The sequence below is a fragment of the Sceloporus occidentalis genome, unplaced genomic scaffold (genome assembly GCF_023333645.1).
Source record: "Sceloporus occidentalis isolate IW3139 unplaced genomic scaffold, rSceOcc1.0.p SCAF_7, whole genome shotgun sequence".
NCBI lineage: Eukaryota > Metazoa > Chordata > Lepidosauria > Squamata > Phrynosomatidae > Sceloporus > Sceloporus occidentalis.
Window position 1 is genome coordinate 2,439,553 of NW_028316987.1, and position 18,524 is coordinate 2,458,076.

The following is an 18,524-nucleotide window of genomic DNA, read 5'->3' on the forward strand; positions in this document are numbered from 1 at the left end:
ATCAAATCCACTAGGTCCTTAATCTTCAAATGACCAAGAATTCCTGGCCTCAAATACAATGAGTATTTTCATGTTCATAATTCAAAACAAGGTTACTTACAAGTGAATCAGTATTTTTTTTTGTGTGTATGTATGTATGTGTGCTGTGAATGGAATTGGAAATGTTACTTTTTTGGAATACTGCTCCCATTGACCATGCAGGCTGGAGGATTATGGGAATTACAGTCCAAAAAGTAACTTTTCTGAGTTCTGTATAATGAAGCATCCAAATTCCAACATCTCTGTGCTTTCTCAGATTCTGCAAGCTGTAAACAAAGTACATCTGATAAAATGTGGTAACAGCCAATCACACTGGGCTGTGGTGTGATACATCAAAGAACAGAGTATATCACATCTCATATTTTCAAGGTGCACATTGGTGATGCAAACATGCGAAAAAGTGAAGAGAACTCAAGAATTTGAGGTGGTAAAGACTGTTGTTGTTTGCCTTCGAGTCATTTCTGACTTACGGCAACCCTAAGGTGAACCTGTCATGAGGTTTTCTTGGCAAGATTTGTTCAAAGTAAGTTTGCAATTGCTGTCCCACAGCTGGGAGATTTTGCCAAGGTCACCCAGTGGGTTTCATGTCCAAACTGGGAATCGAACCCTGGTCTCCAGAGTCATAGTCCAATACTCAAACCACTATGCCGTGCTGGCTCTATGAAGGTCAGAGTGCAAGTTTATAATGGTGGATTCATAACCTGATGAGCAAATTATAGCAGAGTTAGTTTGCCTATCCCTAGTTAGTTTGAATATTGTGGTTGTCCCAAGACACCCTGATGCCTAAAGCCAAAGATAAGATAGTGTCCCATTCCATTTCAAGTAAGCAAGAAGCTGTCCAGACTGGCAGTTGATTCTTATTTCAAAACTGACAATAGGGAAGGATCTTCCATCACAACTGGAGGGAGAAGTCCCATTTAGGAGCTACAGAACAGGTTTTGTGGCACACAGAACTCTTCTTCCAAGAAAGGGCAATGACCAAAGGGTTCTGGAGAAATGGTTGGGAAGGGGTCTGTTCTTCTGGCCTCCAGCATTTGCTGCCTGAGGCAATTGTCTTATTCTGCATAATGGTAGGACCAGTTTTGTTGAAGATCTTTTGGAAAAGTAATGCAAAAAACATACACATTCACAGCAAGGCCACAAAATCAGTCAAAGGTGTTGTTGTTGGTGGGCTTTCACCAAAAAACCACAAGTTCAGTGGCACTTCAGAACTGGTTTATGGAGCAGCTCGGGTTTCTCCCCCATAGCTTTGATCAGCTTGTCCCTATCCTCCGGTCTTTGCCTTAAATCTCTATGGCTCTTTCCTTAAATGTCTAACTTTGAAGCCAGGCCTTATTTTTTAAATGTCTGGCTCTGGCATGGTTCTTTCTTTTTATCTCATCCCCTTTATATTCCTTGATCTGGTACAGAGTTTTTTGTTTTACAAATAATAAAAAATGGACTCCCCCCCGCCCCGTCCTTTACTTTGCAATAAAAATAACTCCAGAGTGTGAGAAGGAAACATTAAACCTTCCTTGTGTGTATGTGTGTGTACTACCTCCCCCTTAAAAGAAAAAAAGTACAGACAATGTTTCTTTAAAAGTCTCCATCTGCATTTCCCATTAGATGCGCCTCTAAGGTTTCGGGTGATTAATAGTCGCATGCTTGGCTTTGGTTGGAGGGGTTGTGCATTCAGGTTAAGCCCTCCCTCCTGCTCCTCTCTTTCTCTCTCTCTCATGCACACACACACACACAGACACAGTTCCCTTCCTAAACTTGTCACTCACACCCCAGCAAAGTCTTTAAAAAGTGTTTTCTGGACTCCAGTGCTTCACAGCAAGAAAGCTGCAGCCAGGCTTCAGAAGCAACAGAGGTGACATTCTCCTGCTGACAGTTAGAGAGAATTTCCCTGGACCTCCTCAGCCAACAAACCCATGACAGAGCAAAAGGCAAAGGCTGGAGAGCTTTCTTCTCACCAGAAAGGATCTGATTCTTCTTGGGTTGGTTGAACTACTGAAAAAAAAATTAAAAACATAAAACCAACCCTTTGCTTCTTCTCGCAGCTGGAGTTTCCTTGGCGAGCATCCTATGAGAGAAAAGTTTCCTGCGGCTAGATGGATCCACCTGCTGCTGCCAGTAGCTGTATGAGAAACTCTCACCCTACTGCCACCCTCTGGGGATGCCTGCGGAACCCACATGCTGAGGCCGGAGGGACACCAGGCCTCCACCATTATCCACAAGCCCCCTTTTCATTCCACCACAAACCAGACTTGGGGGTTTATTCAGACTTTTCAACTTCTTGCCTGGCTGCGGCCCCTCAAAGCCATCCCCGGGATGAACGGGCTTTTGTGGATGAGCATCATCCTTCCTTCCAGAACCCTGCTTGGCACTTCACAGCCCTAGAGGGGCGAAGACGGCTTCCGGCTGAGTTGGCTCTAGGGATGGGAGAGCCAGAGAGTGGCAGCCCAAATGTGGTTGATACGACAATAGGCACAGGTGAAGATTTCATCCTGGCAGGGAATGCAGTGAGTGAAATGGAGAAGAAACCATCCAGGAGGAAAAAGGGAAATGCAGGTAGGTGGAATTGTGTGTGACTGCTCTCCAACCCCTTTTTCTGTTTATTTAGTTTTGTTTTTGGTCCAGAGAGCATCAAAGTGGCATAAACAAGAGTAATTTACAATATACTGTAGTGGTAGAATTCAAAGATGTAGCCATGTTAGTCTGTTGAATCAGCATGTAGAGAGATCTTGCAACACCTTTGAGCCTAACTGAAAGAAAGAGGTTTGCAGCATCAGCTTTCATAGGAGTTTATCACACTGGGGCTAATTTTGGCATTAAAGAGAGATTAAAGTGCATTTAAATGACCACTTTAATGGTGGATTTTGTGAGATGTCGTGTGAAATCATTTCGTGTAATTACATGATTTTTCTGGGATATTCACAGGATAAACTGCCAATCTCCTTCATGTGAAAAACTCCGTCGACTTTACTTCCTCATGCATCTGATTCTCATCCAAATGCATCTGAGGAAGTAGACTTAAATCTATTAAAGCTCATGCTGCCAACTTCTTTCAGTTAGTCTCAAAGATGCTACAAGATATCTCTATACTACAATATAGTATTGGTATTATCATTATCTTCCTCATCATCATCAATGAAGAGCAAGAATAAAATCTACTAAGCCAGTGTTTCCCAAACTTTGGTTTTACAGGTGTTTTGGACTTCAACTCCTAGAAACTCCAAACAGATTGGCCAACAGTCCAGAATACTGGAAGCTAAAGTCCAAAACATCTGGAGGACCAGCATTTGGGAACTACTGCTAAACACAGTAGAACAATTTGTAACTTTTGGTAGAAAGATTTTCCATGTTTTCAGGGCCACTACTCAGAAGGCCCTGCTCTGCATCAATCAATTGAAGCTTTGATAATGATAAGAAACAGACCAAGGCTTTTGATTTTAGGATGCATAGAATGAATGGGTTCTTGTGGAAGACTCTGCCCGACTGTTGCCTGGAACCAAAATTGTGCTGAAGGGGCTAGACACACCTGCTCCTAAAATGGAATTTGCTTTGGAATTGTTTTTAAAATCACATGATTTGCCCTAATGAATTTTGGGAAATGTCATTCTGGGAACTGCAGCAGTGTCCTTCTTAGAGCTTCAACTGGAAAGAAGTATATAAATATATAAATATAAGAGTAATGATAAGTTCTCCTTATAATGCATCTACTTTAACATGCCCAGTATCTGCAACATTTCACATCATGGAAGCACCTGTAACTTCAGATTTGCAAACTGTACACCAAGCTTAACTGCATACATGCAAATTCCCCCCATACTTTATGAGCAAAAGATTTTCCAAAATGAGAAGAATTTCAATTCCATCTAAGTCTGAGACCATCTTCAGTACATGGCAGAGTAGGCTGCCACATTACATCCAACAGATGCTGCATAGTTTCTCTTCAAGAGGCAACACAACCATCATTGCATATCTTCCAACATTTTACTGATGAAAACTGGAACACATGTGGCCAAGCCACATCAGAGTATGATCAAGATGGCAAAAGTGATGAATGAGGAAGAAGAACACACAATTTAGGAGAGGCTGCAGCAGTTTGCTTTTGCCTGAGCCTCCTGTGAAGGGCAAGATTCTGGCCCTGTCCTGTCTTCTAAATGAATTAACTGAATGCAAACAGTTTTCCACTGCAAACATAGTTTGAAACAATTGAAAATAGGGACAGTGGGAGGAGAGAGAGAAACTGGGATCTTTTGCAGGCCTGGAAACTCAGGAAGATGAGCAAGGCAATCTATGGAATCAAGGCAGGAAAACCACAGTTGCATCCTGATTCATAGCCCACTAACTTCTGAACAAAAGGTTGAGCATTCTAGTTCTACATGACAGCTCTAATCCCAGTGTGCTGACCTCAAGAGGCTGTTGTGAGGTTCCAGATTTCAGACTTGACTTGGACATTGTTCTGTGCCTTCAAGTCATTTCTGATTTATGGCCTAAGGTGACCCTATCACAGGGGTTTTCGAGGCTGAGAGTATGTGACTTAGGTCACCCAGTGGGTTTCCATGCCCGAGTGGGAAATCAAACCCTGATATCGAGCCATAGTCCAGTGCTCAAACCTCTGCACCACACTGGCTTAATCATTCTGCCTTTATTCCAAATGTGCGGAACTGGCTGTGGTTTTTTCCACTCCATATGTTGAGGAGCATTCTTGTCTTTATGGTCCCACATGTTCTAAGCCAGAGTTAAGATTTATTATCAAACATCACTATATGACTATGATGAATTTGCATTTGCTCTGGGGCTATTTTATCACTGCATTACCTTTACAGCTGATCATATAAGTATTTTAAATTAAAACAAAATCTGAGAGTATTTGACCTTCTTCAAATGGGTACAGTTATTAAAGCAATCACAAGAGTATTGTGGCATTTTAAAAACTAATAAGCTTATTATTAAGCAAATTAAGCTGAGTTCTGAACCTTTGGAATGGTGGATTACAACATCCATAACTGCTGTCCACTAGGTATGCTGGTTGGGGCTGAAGGGAACAGCAATCCAAACTGTAGCCTAAATAGCATCTGGGCAGTTGCAGGTTTTTCCTCCCATGGAGTAAACTTACACTTCATGAAATACATGAGATACAAAGATTGAATATCAACTGAAAAAAGAAGAAAGAGAGTCCTACAAATTCCAGTATTCCACAGGATGGAGCTATAGTATATAAAGTAGTGTCAGACTGCATTATTGCTACAGTGTAAATGCACTCTTATTCTTTGAAAAAGTTCATGCGGTATTTTTGTGCAGGAAAAAGCATTTTCTGTGCAGGAAAAGAATTCTCTGCAGAAAAACAACAATGATGCTTTCTGCGTAAAACAACCACTTGCAAATTTTGTGCAGAGCAAGTCAAACATGACAAACACACTTTTCAGATTTTTAAAAAATGTTTTTGAATATTCTTCCCATATCTAGCAGGAGCAGACTGAGCTGGTACGAATCTTCCTACAATGATATTCAATGGGATAAGGTTCCATACTACACCCGAAGGGAACAGGTTGGTTAAAGGGTTGCAGGCTATTCCATATGGTGAATATGGCTCTGCCCTCCAAGAGCATGGAAAAGCCAGGAGCCTCAGGAGAAACTGCTGCCTGAGACAGTAGCCCTCTTCTACCTTATGGTAGAGCCTGCTCACTGCCACCTCTAAGCTTGCTTGTACCAAAGAAAACATGCTGGATTGCTAGGGCTTATTGCTTGGTCGGTACATTTGGTATAAAAGAGATTACCGGTACTTTATCACTTCCAGAGCTGGGTATAGGTTATTTTTTGGACAAATAGTCCTAGAATCCCCCAGCAAGCATGACTTGGTTGAGGCACTATATAAGAATACTCTCCAACTGTCCCAGTTTAGCAAGGACAGTCTCTGGTTAATTCTTTGCTGTCCCACTTTTTCAGCCACTTTAAATATGTCCCAGTTTCTATCTCTTCCTCCCGCTTTCCCCATTTGTCTTCACCTTACTTCAGTTGCTGTAAACTGAGTTCAAAGTGCAAAAGTAGTTTGGTCTAAATTAATACAGCAGGAGACAGGAGAGAGGAGGGGGCAGAGTTTTCTACTTCCTAAACTCAGTACATACAGTAAATACCAGGATTTATCTGGTTTAAACCATACTTTTGTGTGTTCTTCTTCACTGATAACTTTTGTCATCTTGTTGCCTGGCCACACTGTGATTTGACCACATTCTGATATGACTCAGACACGTGTATCCTGTTTTTAGGAGGGTATGTAAAAGCTGTCAGCCAATTTTAATTTCTAACCCTAATCTTTGCTACCTGCTCTTGGATTGAAAGGCATGCAAGTTGTCTTCTTTTAGAGACATTTGAAGAAGCAATTGGATCATTTAATTCAGATTTGCATCCTTGGCTAGGAAGGTATAGTGCAAAACTCCCCTAATGCAAAGCCTAAAATACATTGTGGCTGAGATGAAAAATTTCTTTTAGGCAGAAATTCCAGCTCACTTTCAGACCCTACTTTATCCTGGAGTCACAATCTGGAGAGGGAGGAACAACTTTCCCAGCCAGAGCTTTAGCTGGAGTCAGTGCCAAAACGCCAGATGATGCCAGGGTGTCATAACTCAAAAATGTGAGATTCTCATGATGAACAGAGAGCCTCTGAGAATAGACTTCCTTGGCAGGTGGTGGTTCTGATATCAATGGGATCATGAATCTCCTTGACTGCATCCAAATTACAGAAATAATCCAGTCTGACACCAGACTAAAATGGTCACCCATCCCAATTGGTTAAATTCAGTAGGTTCAGTGATTCCCAGCATGGAGGGGATTGTATTTTGCCATGTAGGCGTTAAAGCTGAGGAACTGCTCAGAAACAAGGAGATGGCAACCGTAACTGCAACACTAATATATTTGCCTGTATAGGAATCCCAAGGTAGTTTTTAAAGAATTAAACTTAATCTAGGGAAATGAATATGACATTTTCACCTATTGACAATGGCTAAATTCAACAGATACTACTATTTTCAACACAAACTCAATCATGCTGGTTCCCCCCTGCTGCATTTTTCTTCAAAATGAGGAACCTGTCAGGCAAAAGAAGCTTTAGTCGTAATTTATCACTAGCATAGCTGAATATACAGGGCTCAACACAGCAAACTTTAAAGGATTAAGCACTCCAGGTTCTGGCTCTGGATGCACAAATTTATCAGAGGTGTCATTAGTGGGTGCAGGGTGTGTGTATGTACACCTGGTAGGGGGGTATATCTGGTGGTGGTGGGTAAACCCAGTGTCCGGGAAAGCAGCCAAATGGTTGATAAGGCCAGCCTACTTTCCAAACAAATAAACAAACCCCCGGCTAGCAGAGTCAGTGCAAGCAACACAAGCTTTGAGTTTAAAGGCAGTATCAGAAGAAGGATTACCAAAAGAGTTCTCAAATGGTCCAAGATTTGAGGTATCGGATAGGCAGGTCAGTAAGGCAGTCCAAGGTCAAGGGTTCCAGATAATCAAGATAGGTCAGCAGTCAAAAAAGCAAAGGTTTGATCCAAAAAGCCATGGGAGCCAGAGACAGAGGTTTTCCTCCAAGAAGGTCAGATAATCACCAGCAACCAGACATAAATGCTCCAGCTGCCTAAATAGGCAGGCAGCAGGCATTCAGGCGTGTGTGATTACCAACTCGTTTCTGATAAAGCCTCCGTGACCTTCAAAGGGCCTCCCTTTAGGCTCAACGCTCCCTAAAGGTAGGCACAGTCCCCTGATCCTCCTCTATGTCTACAGCCTCAGCCCCAGGCAGACTTGGCTGATGAACCTTTGGAGAGGCCACAGACTCTGCTACAGCAGAGCTAGGGCCAGACTCAGGCTCCCTAATTGCAGGCTCAGGTCCCAGAGGCTCTGGCTCATCCTCTGAGTCCTCCAAGTCATCCTCCAGGCTGGGCATGACACCCAGAAGGACTGGCCTGGCTACTGGGCTAGAAAGAAGGGGTGGTGCTTCCCTTTCTTGCTTGCCAAGCAGCTACATCAGACCCTGAATGGGGCATTCAGAGGCTGAAGCAGTTTGACTAGGTGGCCGGTGGCAAGCTAGGGGGGCAGGTGAGTGAAGCAATGGGTTGGAGGGAAGGTGGGGCATCCTCTCCCTCCAGCTCTTTATGGCACCTGCACTGGGTGACACCAACCTCGGTGATGCCACTGAGTATACGTTTCTCCGACATTCATTTTTTAATCTCACATTCTCTTTGTCCTGGGGTCCTTTATCCAGTGATGTAGGCTCAAATCAATTGACATTAGAATAACTCACTTCAATGAGTCAAACTCAACTCGATTCAACTTGACTCGACTCGTGACTTGCCTCTTTCTAGCATCCAACTTCTGACATTATTCACTTTGAGCACCTGCCCCCAGAACATGGGGCACATTTCTTGGAGGGGAACAGCAAATGCATTAGGCAACAGGCTTAAAGTGGAAGGATCTTTCTATAGCTTTTCAAAAGCTTTAGAAGGCTCCTCCAATGTGCCATGGGGAAGAGTGCCAAGCAGACCTCAACACCCACTTCAAGCCCATTGCTTTATACGTTTTTTGTTCCACTCCAAGAAATGTGCTCCGTCTCCTTTTTTTCTATTAAAGTTGGCTCCCAAACTTGCCTTGAGATTTGACTTGAATTTTTGCAAGGACTTCAGACTTCACTTGATATTGGAAGGCAGAGCCCTGAGACTTAATTTGAGACTTGGAGTACAAGACTTGAATATGTCACTGCCTTTAAAACAACACGGTTATAGCACTCTGGTTCAGGTTTAATTTCCAACTCCTTCTGTCCTTCCTTATTGATCCTGAAAAGGATCTAGGACTGAGCATTGGCAAAAGCAATAGGTTAAATTGGCTAAGACTTGTTTTTAGGTTCTGGGGATGGGGCAGAACTAGGGCCAGCACCATCATAAGTCAGAGTGAGACAACTATCACTGGTATTAGATGTTGATGGACAGCAGTTCCTTGTATACTGTTAGGATGCTCACCTCTATGGAAAGACAGAAGGTTATGAACAGTCAGGGGACAGTTAACCTAGGTTGCTGATGCAGGTGTGGTGGAAAATAATTTGCATGCTACATAATTATAGCACCATGATTCTACTTTAAATACCATGGCTGCATGGGATCCTGAGGTTTATAATTTGGCGAGGCACTGGACTTCTGTGGAATTCTAAATATCGCTTCCTAAAGAGCAAATCCTGGGATTCTACAGGATGAAACCATAGAAGTTAAAATAGAATCATAGGCCCCATTCAGACTGCCAAAATAAAGCTGCTTCGGGTCACTTTGAAGGTATGCTGTTTAAATAATGTATGCATCCTAAGAGTCCGGAAGCTGTGCCAAAGCTGCGCTCCAGTCCTTAGGACTGGATCATGGCTTTGACGCGGCTTCCGGACTCTTAGGACCCATGCAGCATTTAAACAGCATACCTCCAAAGTGACCCGAAGTAGCTTTATTTTGGCAGTCTGTATGGGGCCATAGTGCTATAATTGTGCAGTGTGAAAGGAGCCTGAGTATGAAGAAATTTTCTATTTTGGTAAATTGCTGTTAAAAATGGACTGAAATTAGATTTTTACCTTCACATGTGTAATCCATTTGGACTGAAAAGGGCTTATGAAATCATCTAAGCAGTTTTGGGATTGTCCCAAGGAATTCTCTTTTGGAGAGGATCTGGACCTCACCCTCAAAAAACGTGAGCCAAGGCAGTGATAAGTTTTTTTAAGCATCCCAATTTGGTTTTTAAAAAGCCAACTCGACCTTTACAAATGTTTTAAGCCCAGATAAACTCAGCCGATGAATGTTGGAACCCAGTCTTGTATTATTCTTTTAAAAATTCATGAAATTATAGATCTGCTGCTTCAACTGGCACTAATTTTTATTCAATTGTTCCCAGTTTCTCGCAGTCTTTCATTTAGCTTCTGTTGGTTATTATGCTTCCTGATATGCTTTAGGGGCTTTTGCTGGGATTCCACAAAGGGCAGTGGTGCGGCCATAGAGTTTATCAGACAAGGGAAATTGGAAGTATAATCCAATGGCAATCCGAATGCAATTATGGGGTTTTATGTTATGGCATGCTATTTTCGGACAATGGGAAGTCAGTTCGAATACAATTCACATTCACGTAAATTCGCTGAACTAGCGAATTCACGTAAATGCATTCTGGCCCCACTTTCTTTTAATTCGAAATTAAGAGAAATTTCTCAGGTGTGATAAAGTGTTTCTGTTCTCTTTGTCTTTCAGAGAATCAAGACACAGGTGGAGGGGGCAATAACCAGACTTCCACCTCCACTACCACAAAAGCAGAAGCCAACAGCTCCAAAGCACGGAAGGAGCGCACTGCCTTCACAAAGGACCAGTTGCGGGAGTTGGAGGCAGAATTTGCACACCACAACTACCTGACAAGGCTCCGGAGATATGAGATCGCAGTGAATCTTGACTTGACAGAAAGACAGGTGAAGGTCATCCCAGTTATTGGTTCCTACCCCTGCTCTCCCAGTGTCCCAGTTCAACACTCAAACCACTACACCATGCTGGCTCTCCTTATAACAGAAATTAAAAGTGGCCCTCCAGTCCTTTCCAGATTTGTCAGTCTAAGAGTCGGGGGATGGATAGGAAATGAGGCAAATGCTATCCTGGAGTGAAAACACTGACTTGGCTTAGTCAGTTGTTGTTGTTGTTGTTGTTGTTGTTGTTGTTGTTGTTGTGTGCCTTCAAGTCATTTCTGACTTATGGTGATCCTAAGGTGGACCTATCATATGGTTTTCTTGTCTTGTTTAGTCTGGTAAGTTGCCATTGCCATCTTCTGAGGCTGAGAGAGTGTGATTAGCACAAGGTCACCCAGTGGGTTTCCTTGGCTGAGCCAGGATTCGAACCCTGGTCTCTCAGTGTCCTAATCCAATGCTCAAACTACTGCACCACATTGCCCCTCCCTTTAAAGGGAATAAAAAGTGACCCTCCAGTCCTTTCCAGGCTTGTTGGGGTCTTTGTGGGCCGGTAGGAAATGAGATGAGTACTCCCTGGAATAGAACCACTACTTAGGTTTACTGTAATGATGATGAAGTGGCATCTAACAACATTATTTCTACAATGTAAATGCATCCAAAGTGGTATTAAACTGCCAAGACTATGTAGCTTAGATAGACTCTTAAGTGCGGTGAAGGTGATATTTGGAGCACATATTCCTGCCCTGGCAACAAAAGCTTTAAGAGACATAGTGAATGTGTACTTATGCCATTCCAACTAGGGCTGGCCACTGTTATTAAACTTATTCTATCTCATTCCGCATCAGACTGCATTAAATTTTTCTCACTCTGTGACAATTTAATTTTTGTGTACCGTACATGTTTTAAAACTCTATAGTTTCAGTGCTTTGAAGGAACATGCTTTTGTGTGCAGTTTTTTAAATGCACACATTTTTAGCATAGACATGGGAATTTTCTCACCGAAAGAGTTTTTGTGTTCATTTTAAAAATATACCCACTTGCACCTATGCATCATTTTAAGATTATGGTATGCATTTTGTTTGTGCATGTGTTGCTTGAAATGTACTCATTTCCCTTCCCAGTTTTTCAAATGCGCATATTTGTTTACGCTTCCTTTTTCTTTTCAGATATGTATTGCAAACATCAGCAAAGTACTAGTTTTGAAATATAAATGGTGTTTTGCTTTACTGTTAAAGTTTTGGGAAGTTCAAAATTTAGTAAATCGGTATGGAAATGCAAACTGAGCAAATTTTCTCACCCTTCCCAGCTTCTGACATGTTTCAAAACTTCTGCTCTGCCTTAATCCTGGGATTAAGTGAATGTGTACATGTCATTTTTTGAATGCTACACTGCAGCCCTGAAATGTCAGTGACTGTTCACTGTTAAATTACTGCTAGAAAAATCCCAGTGTTGCCTTTGCTCCTGTTTCTTTGACTGCTATTGTCATGGGCTGCTGAAAAGAAACAGCATATACTGTAAATGGTTCTGGCATAAGCAGGCCTATACCTTCTGTACAGAAACAGCTGGACGTTTTCAAAGTCTGCACCTTTTCCCTCACACGGGACACAAGCCAGACTTGAAGCTGGATATCCATGATTGGATGTCCCTTAAGCAATGCTGGATGAAGTGGTATTTATTAACCCTTTCCTAGACATTGCCTGAGATGAGTTTGGTGTGCTAACAGGACATTAGTTCTTCTTGTGTACCTTCAAGTTGTTTCCAACTTATGGTGACCCTAAGGCGAACCTATCATGGGGTTTTTTTTGGCCAAGATTTGCTCAAAGGGAATTTGCCATGGCTGTCTTCTGAGGGTGTAACTTGCTCAGTGGTTTTCCTTGGCTAAACTGAGATTTGAACCATGGTTTCCAGAGTCCTAGATCAACACACAAACCACTATGGTGTTTATCAAATGGGAGGAATTTTTCTTAAATTCAAATGAAAAGAAAGTGGGGCCAGAACGCATTCACTTAAAGTTCCTAGTTTAGCGCAATTACGTGAATGTGCATTGCGTTCAAACTGGCTTCTCATTGCCCGAAAATAGCATGCCATTGCCCGAATTTGCGTGTGGCAGTCTCATGCAATAACATGAAACCTCATGATTGCGCTCGAACTGACTTCCCATTGCCCTAATTTGCGTGTAGTGGGTTATCACGCAATAACGTTAAATCCCATGATTGCGTTCAGATTGCCATTGGATTATACTTCCAATTTCCCTTGTCTGATAAACTCCTTTGTCACACTGGCTCTTTAAAGGGACATACTCAATCCTCATTCCCTGATATGTTGGGTTGCCAGTTCCAGTTTTCATGGATCATCTTCAGCCAGGAGACAAGAGTACAAATTCTTCTTGCTCACCTCCAGGCAAAAAGAAAGAGCTGGGTGCAAATCACTAGTTCAGATAGGAGAGCAGCACTTTACTACAGTTTCCAAGAACTCATAATTTCCTTGCTACAACTTGTAAAGGCTCTTGAGGAGTTAGTGGTTATGGATTTATTTAATTAGCTTTTCCTACCCTCCTATCCATCAAGGTTCTTGAGTTAACCCTCTTCTCTGCTCTGCTCCTGCCTTCTGGCTACAAGCAAGGTGGATTCAATGTCCTTTATATCTTCTTTCCTTAATTAAGTGAGAAGGACCAGTCCCCCCATTTCATCTTGATCTGCAAAAAGCCCCTTTCACTAAGGCCTGTTACAGACTGCCAAAATAAAGCTGCTTCGGGTCTCTTTGGAGGTATGCTATTTAAATGATGCATGCATCCTAAGAATCCGGAAGCTGCACCAAAGCTGCACTCCAGTGCTTAGGAATGGAGTGTGGCTTTGGCACAACCGCCGGACTCTTAGGACCCATGTATCATTTAAATAGCATACTTCCAAAGAGACCCGAAGCAGCTTTATTTTGGCAGTCTGTAACAGGCCCAAGATTGCTCACTTAATTTCCAAACAGGAAAGTATGGTGTGTGTGTTGTGAGAGAGAGACAAGCTATGAACAAATGTGGTTGGTACTTAATGCAAAATGTTTAATGACATCACCAGTGGCTGTTTCTAAGGGGTTATTCAGATGGTGAAAATATCCAGGATAAATCTGAATCTCGATTGTTCACATGCAACCCAAATGCACCCAATTCAGTTTTTTGGGGGAGGGGCCTGCCAAATCCCCCACTTAACCCGAGATAATTGATACTGGGGTTTCCTCTTTTAAAAAAAGATTTGCATTGTTGGCAGTGTGACTAACTGATGCGAATAGACCTGGGATAATTCGGGATTAAAACTTTGCATGCCTTGAACACATTTCAAATACATTTGCATTGTCAGTTCCATCTTTATCCACGTGCTAGCACGTATGAGCGACCGAACTTGCAGAGATGTGCATAGATATGGTTCCACAGTGTGAATAACAAATCTGGAATGCATGAGTAAGGTTATTCGCATCATTCCACTTAAAAAATGATGTCTGAATGACTCCTCAGTCTTTGGTTTTGGCCCCAAAACCAGCATAACCTCAGTGTGGTGAGTCATGTTGTCACACCAGCCAGGCAGCCACCCAATATCTGGTCTTGCTCCTTTGGCCTATGGAGCAAAGGCAGGGGCAGGAGGGGCTTCAGATTGGCACCCCCTCAGCCTTGGAGCTGCACAGAAGAGAAGAAGAATGCCACTGCCACCTCCGTTGCAGCAGTACCACCTGACCTGACACCGCAGGCAGTGTCAGGTAGGCAGACAGCAGGAGAGGAAGGAATGGTAAAAGGAAAAGGGGTAGCAGGGAGAGAAGAGTGTTCACCATCCATCCTTCCCCTCCTAACTGCCCATCTCATCCTGGCCAAGCTGCTTGGCACACACACCACCTGCCTCTGCCAACCAGTGCACCTCTACCATTCACCCACTGGTGCCACTGGTAGTGTGCCGCTGCCACCTGACAGTCCTTTCTGGGTCTGTTCAGGGCTGTTGGCCAGGTCAGAAAAAAGGAGGTGTCAGAAGTGGTAGCCACAGGCTTTCCCTTCTTTTTAGGAGGCCATGACTGTTCCTCCTCAAATCCAGAGCTGGCCCTTTCACCCATCCATCAAATCCAGTCCTGTTCCTTGTCAGAGTTAAAGGATTTTGCTTTTCACTGGTTCTCAGAGCTGGCTGAATCATTAGACAAAATAAGCAGCTACTCAGGCAGATCTTGGGTGTTTTGCCAAATTGTTAGTTATTTAATTTCTTTATATTTTATTTTTACTGTCTGGGACCAAAGAGGTGTTAGAGGTGCCAAAAATAACTTTCCTAGCTTTAAGTACTGTCTTAAGTGGTTGGTAGGATTGCCAGTCCCTGAGGTTTCCAGGCCAAAGCCAGAGACCTAGGAATGGCCCCTAGCAATGTCATTAAGCTTTATGCGTTTAGTGACCATCAATGAATACCAAGTGCTGTAGGCTAGTTCAGAATTAGGAACTGACAAAACCACCTCTGAGCATTCTTTGCCTAAGAAAACCCTATGGAAAATTAATGGTGTCATCATAGGTAGATAAGTGACAGTTGCTCACAGCTGGTCCTTCAAACACACAAACAAAATATATTTTTTCTGTTTGGAAAGTAAGATATAAATCTTAGCAATAGGGATTGCTCCTAGATCAAGATGAAATTAGGGCATTACTCCTTCTCATTTAGGGAGATGTGATAAGGAACATCTAATGTAACCTACTTGTTTCTAGTGAAAAGGTGGGTGTAGAGCAAAGTGGAGAATGAACCCTGGCACTAAAATGACTGAGAGGGAAGGAGGAAGCTCGCAAAGGTTGCATCTACACTGCAGAATATATGCAGTTTGACACCACTTAAATTGCCATGGCTCTGCTATGAAATTCTGGGATTTGTACTTTTGTGAGATATTTAACCTTCTCTATCAGAGAGCTCTAGTGCCACAATAAACTATAAACCTCAGGATTCCATTAGATGGAGCCATGACAGTGGTGTCAAACTACATTAGTTCTGCAGTGTGGCAGTAGCCTTAGTAAACACATAGACCCTGGAAAGACTTGGTAATTTGCAGCACGAAACTAATTAAGCTTTGGAAATTTGTTGTAAGCTCAGCTGTAGCTGAAGCAGGTAAGCTGCAGATTTGCACGAACTCCATTCCTCTTGCCCAAAGACACATTGACCAAAACCGGAGAATTTGCACCCTTGTGTCCCACTTGCAGATGACACATGAATACTGGAGACTTGGGGCCAGGCCCTAAGATCTGGGAACACTTGTGATTGGGGTGAAAGTGAGTTATTTGCTGTTTCGCATCAGACAGCAAAATTTTCTTTGCCCCTATTGAGTCTCCTCCAACCATCTCTATCTCCAACAATAGACAAAGCCAAAAGACCCAATATCTTTTCTCATAAGCTGCTGGCCCAGTACAGAAAATCATCATAGCAATCTATCAACCATGTTGAGTGCATTCAAGTTGTTATTGACTTACAGTGATCTAAAGGTGAACCTATCACAGGGTTTTCTTGACAAGATTTATTCAGAGGACGTTTGACATTGTCTTCCCCTGAGGCTGAGAGCATGTGGCCTGCCCAAGGTCACCCAGTGGGTTTCATGGCCAAGATGGGAATTGGATTCTGGTTTCCAGAGTTGTAGTCTAACACTCAAACCACTGCCCCATGCTATCCACTAGGCCTTCATTTAATTTGATCAAACACAAGTTCAGCTAGCCAGCCACAGCATTATAGCTATATGTTAGGAATTGCATATAGTTACAATCTATGTTCTTCCCTCTTCTCCTGTAGGTCAAAGTATGGTTTCAGAACCGCAGGATGAAATGGAAACGAGTGAAAGGCGGACAGCCAGTGTCACCACAGGACCACAACATGGAGGACATGGACTCTGCTGCTTCCCCTAGCTCAGAATAATGCTTTCTTAAGTGACTCCATAGGTCTGGATCAACCACTTGGTGTATCATTGTCACTCCAGATTATACAGATTTCCTCCTAAGACTGTCACGTGACTTTGACCAAGGATAGTCGAAGGAACAACTTCAGAGCACCTGGTTTTGCTTTCCCAAGTAGCTCTGGTCAGTCTCACATTCTGAGATTGAATTCCTTTTGCAAGCAACCCAAAAGGGGAACAGATCTCAACTGTGTAGAAGTGGATTCCTAACATGTCTATGATAAAGACATACTTTTTTTTTTACAGTAGAGAAATCCACTTAGACATTGTGTTCATTTCATATTCCCTTCCTCCTCAGATTCATGTAAAGAAACAAAAACAATACTGAAAGTCTGTGGCAAAAAACTGGCTGTGCATGATATTGATTTGTTGGCCTTCTGTCATGTCACCACAATGGCCTTATAAAGCCAATGTTTGCAGCAGTTTTGCACTTAAAATAAAATCTTCTTTTACAATAACAACAATAAAAAGTAGGGGGGTGAATGAAATGAACAATGCAGCAGCTTAAAATCAAGAATGGAGTACCAAACACACCAACTGTTGGTTTTCAACTCTTTTTATCCTAAATCACAGAGGTTCCCCAATCTTGCTTTACAAGTCCAACTAAAAGGAGGACAGTCGCCCATTTGTGGAATGGTAGTGGGGAAAATCAGGCCAGAAAATTTACTTTTGTGGCTATAGCTCCCTGAATGCCCCAGCCAGCTATGAAATTCAGAGCTATAGTCTAAATTTTAGGAGTGAAGCCAACTTTTCATAGCAAGTAAATCAAGGATTCTGTGTAAACTCTGGTTTTGCATTATGTTTGTCTTTTCCTTAACTTACTAGAATCTACCCGGAAACATATTCAGGAATATCCATGTTGACCATACAGTAAAATACAACAAAATCCAAAATGCACAAAAGAGTGATACATTTATTGGCCAACCAAAATGCAGAAAATGCATCATGCACACTTTTGAATCTTCAGTTGCTTCTTCATCAGGCAAAGATGTTTAAAAGCATATGGGACAAAAAGGGTGAAGATACTAGAGTGACTGACCAACATTCTCTGTCTCCAATGTTACTCTGTTGTCAGTTATTATGATATTAAAAAATTTCAGTGCAGGCAGAGGGTACTCCTTTTTGGCCACGTGAAGACCACGTAACAATATTTCGATTCCTGGTTCTTGGTTTCAAGAATTTTTTTCAGAATCAGCTTGAAAGTATTAAGTTTGAAAGAATCAGCTTGAGTAATAAATCAGAGGTGGTAAGCTTGCACTGCTGGACTAAATATTCTAAAGGCACCTGATCCCATCTGTTCTTGGAAATTCAGCAAGGTCAGCCCTAGTTATACTTGGTGGGTGACCATCAATGAATACCAAGTGCTGTAGGCTATATTTCAGAATTAGGAACTGCCAAAACCACCTCTGAGCATTCTTCACGTAAGAAAACCCTATGGAAAATTCATGGTGTCATCATAGGTAGACAGGTGACTTGAAAGCACATGCACATACAAAAAGTTGCTTTTAGGCTACACCATTGAGGGTGCCAAGGAAAATCCATACAGCTTTTATGAGGGCAGGTCTTGGTCAGCATGCCCTGACTCTGCCAGTGTCTACAACTTGGAAAGGTCTGCCTTTCTTGTTTCAGCAGGAAGCTAACTGCAACATGATCACAGTGGGTTCTTTATTATCACAGGTTTTAGCTTGGCTTATCATCAAATTCAGTGCCTATGTTGTTGGACGTATGTAAACTTTACTGAAGCTGCATCTGCACTAGAGAAATAATCCAGGTTGACATCACTTCAGCTGCTATGGCTCAATGCTATGGAATTCTGGGAGCTGTAGTTTGATGTGGCACAGAGCTCTCTGACAGATAAGGCTAAATGTCTTCCAAAACTACAGTTCCCAGAATTCCATAGCACTAAGCAAAAAAGAGTGAAAGTGCTGTCAACCTGAATTATTTCTGCAGTGTGAATGCAGGCTGAATGAAGCAAAATATGTTTAAAAATATGTAGAGATTACACCGTTATGTGTATCTGCTGGCAAAATGAAAGCTTGGTCAGTTGTCAGTCTTGATCCTAATTCTTCAAGTGATTATTCTCTCTTTTAAA

The 18,524-nt window shown here is 42.4% G+C and overlaps 1 protein-coding gene across 2 annotated transcripts; it reads left to right on the top strand.

The window, feature by feature from the left end:
• Positions 1–2,132: 2,132 nt before the first annotated feature.
• Positions 2,133–16,710, top strand: MEOX1 (mesenchyme homeobox 1). 2 transcript variants are annotated; one of them, XM_089534053.1, is made up of 5 exons: positions 2,133–2,592; positions 7,532–7,544; positions 8,006–8,013; positions 10,350–10,501; positions 16,273–16,710. In XM_089534053.1, exons 1-5 carry the CDS (start codon positions 2,133–2,135, stop codon positions 16,393–16,395), a joined length of 756 nt encoding a protein of 251 aa, XP_089390179.1. In that variant the 3' UTR covers positions 16,396–16,710. The 2 variants fall into 2 exon arrangements, with proteins under 2 accessions (XP_089390179.1, XP_089390178.1); XM_089534052.1 differs by lacking the exons at positions 7,532–7,544; positions 8,006–8,013 and having other exon boundaries at positions 10,290–10,501.
• Positions 16,711–18,524: the final 1,814 nt, after the last annotated feature.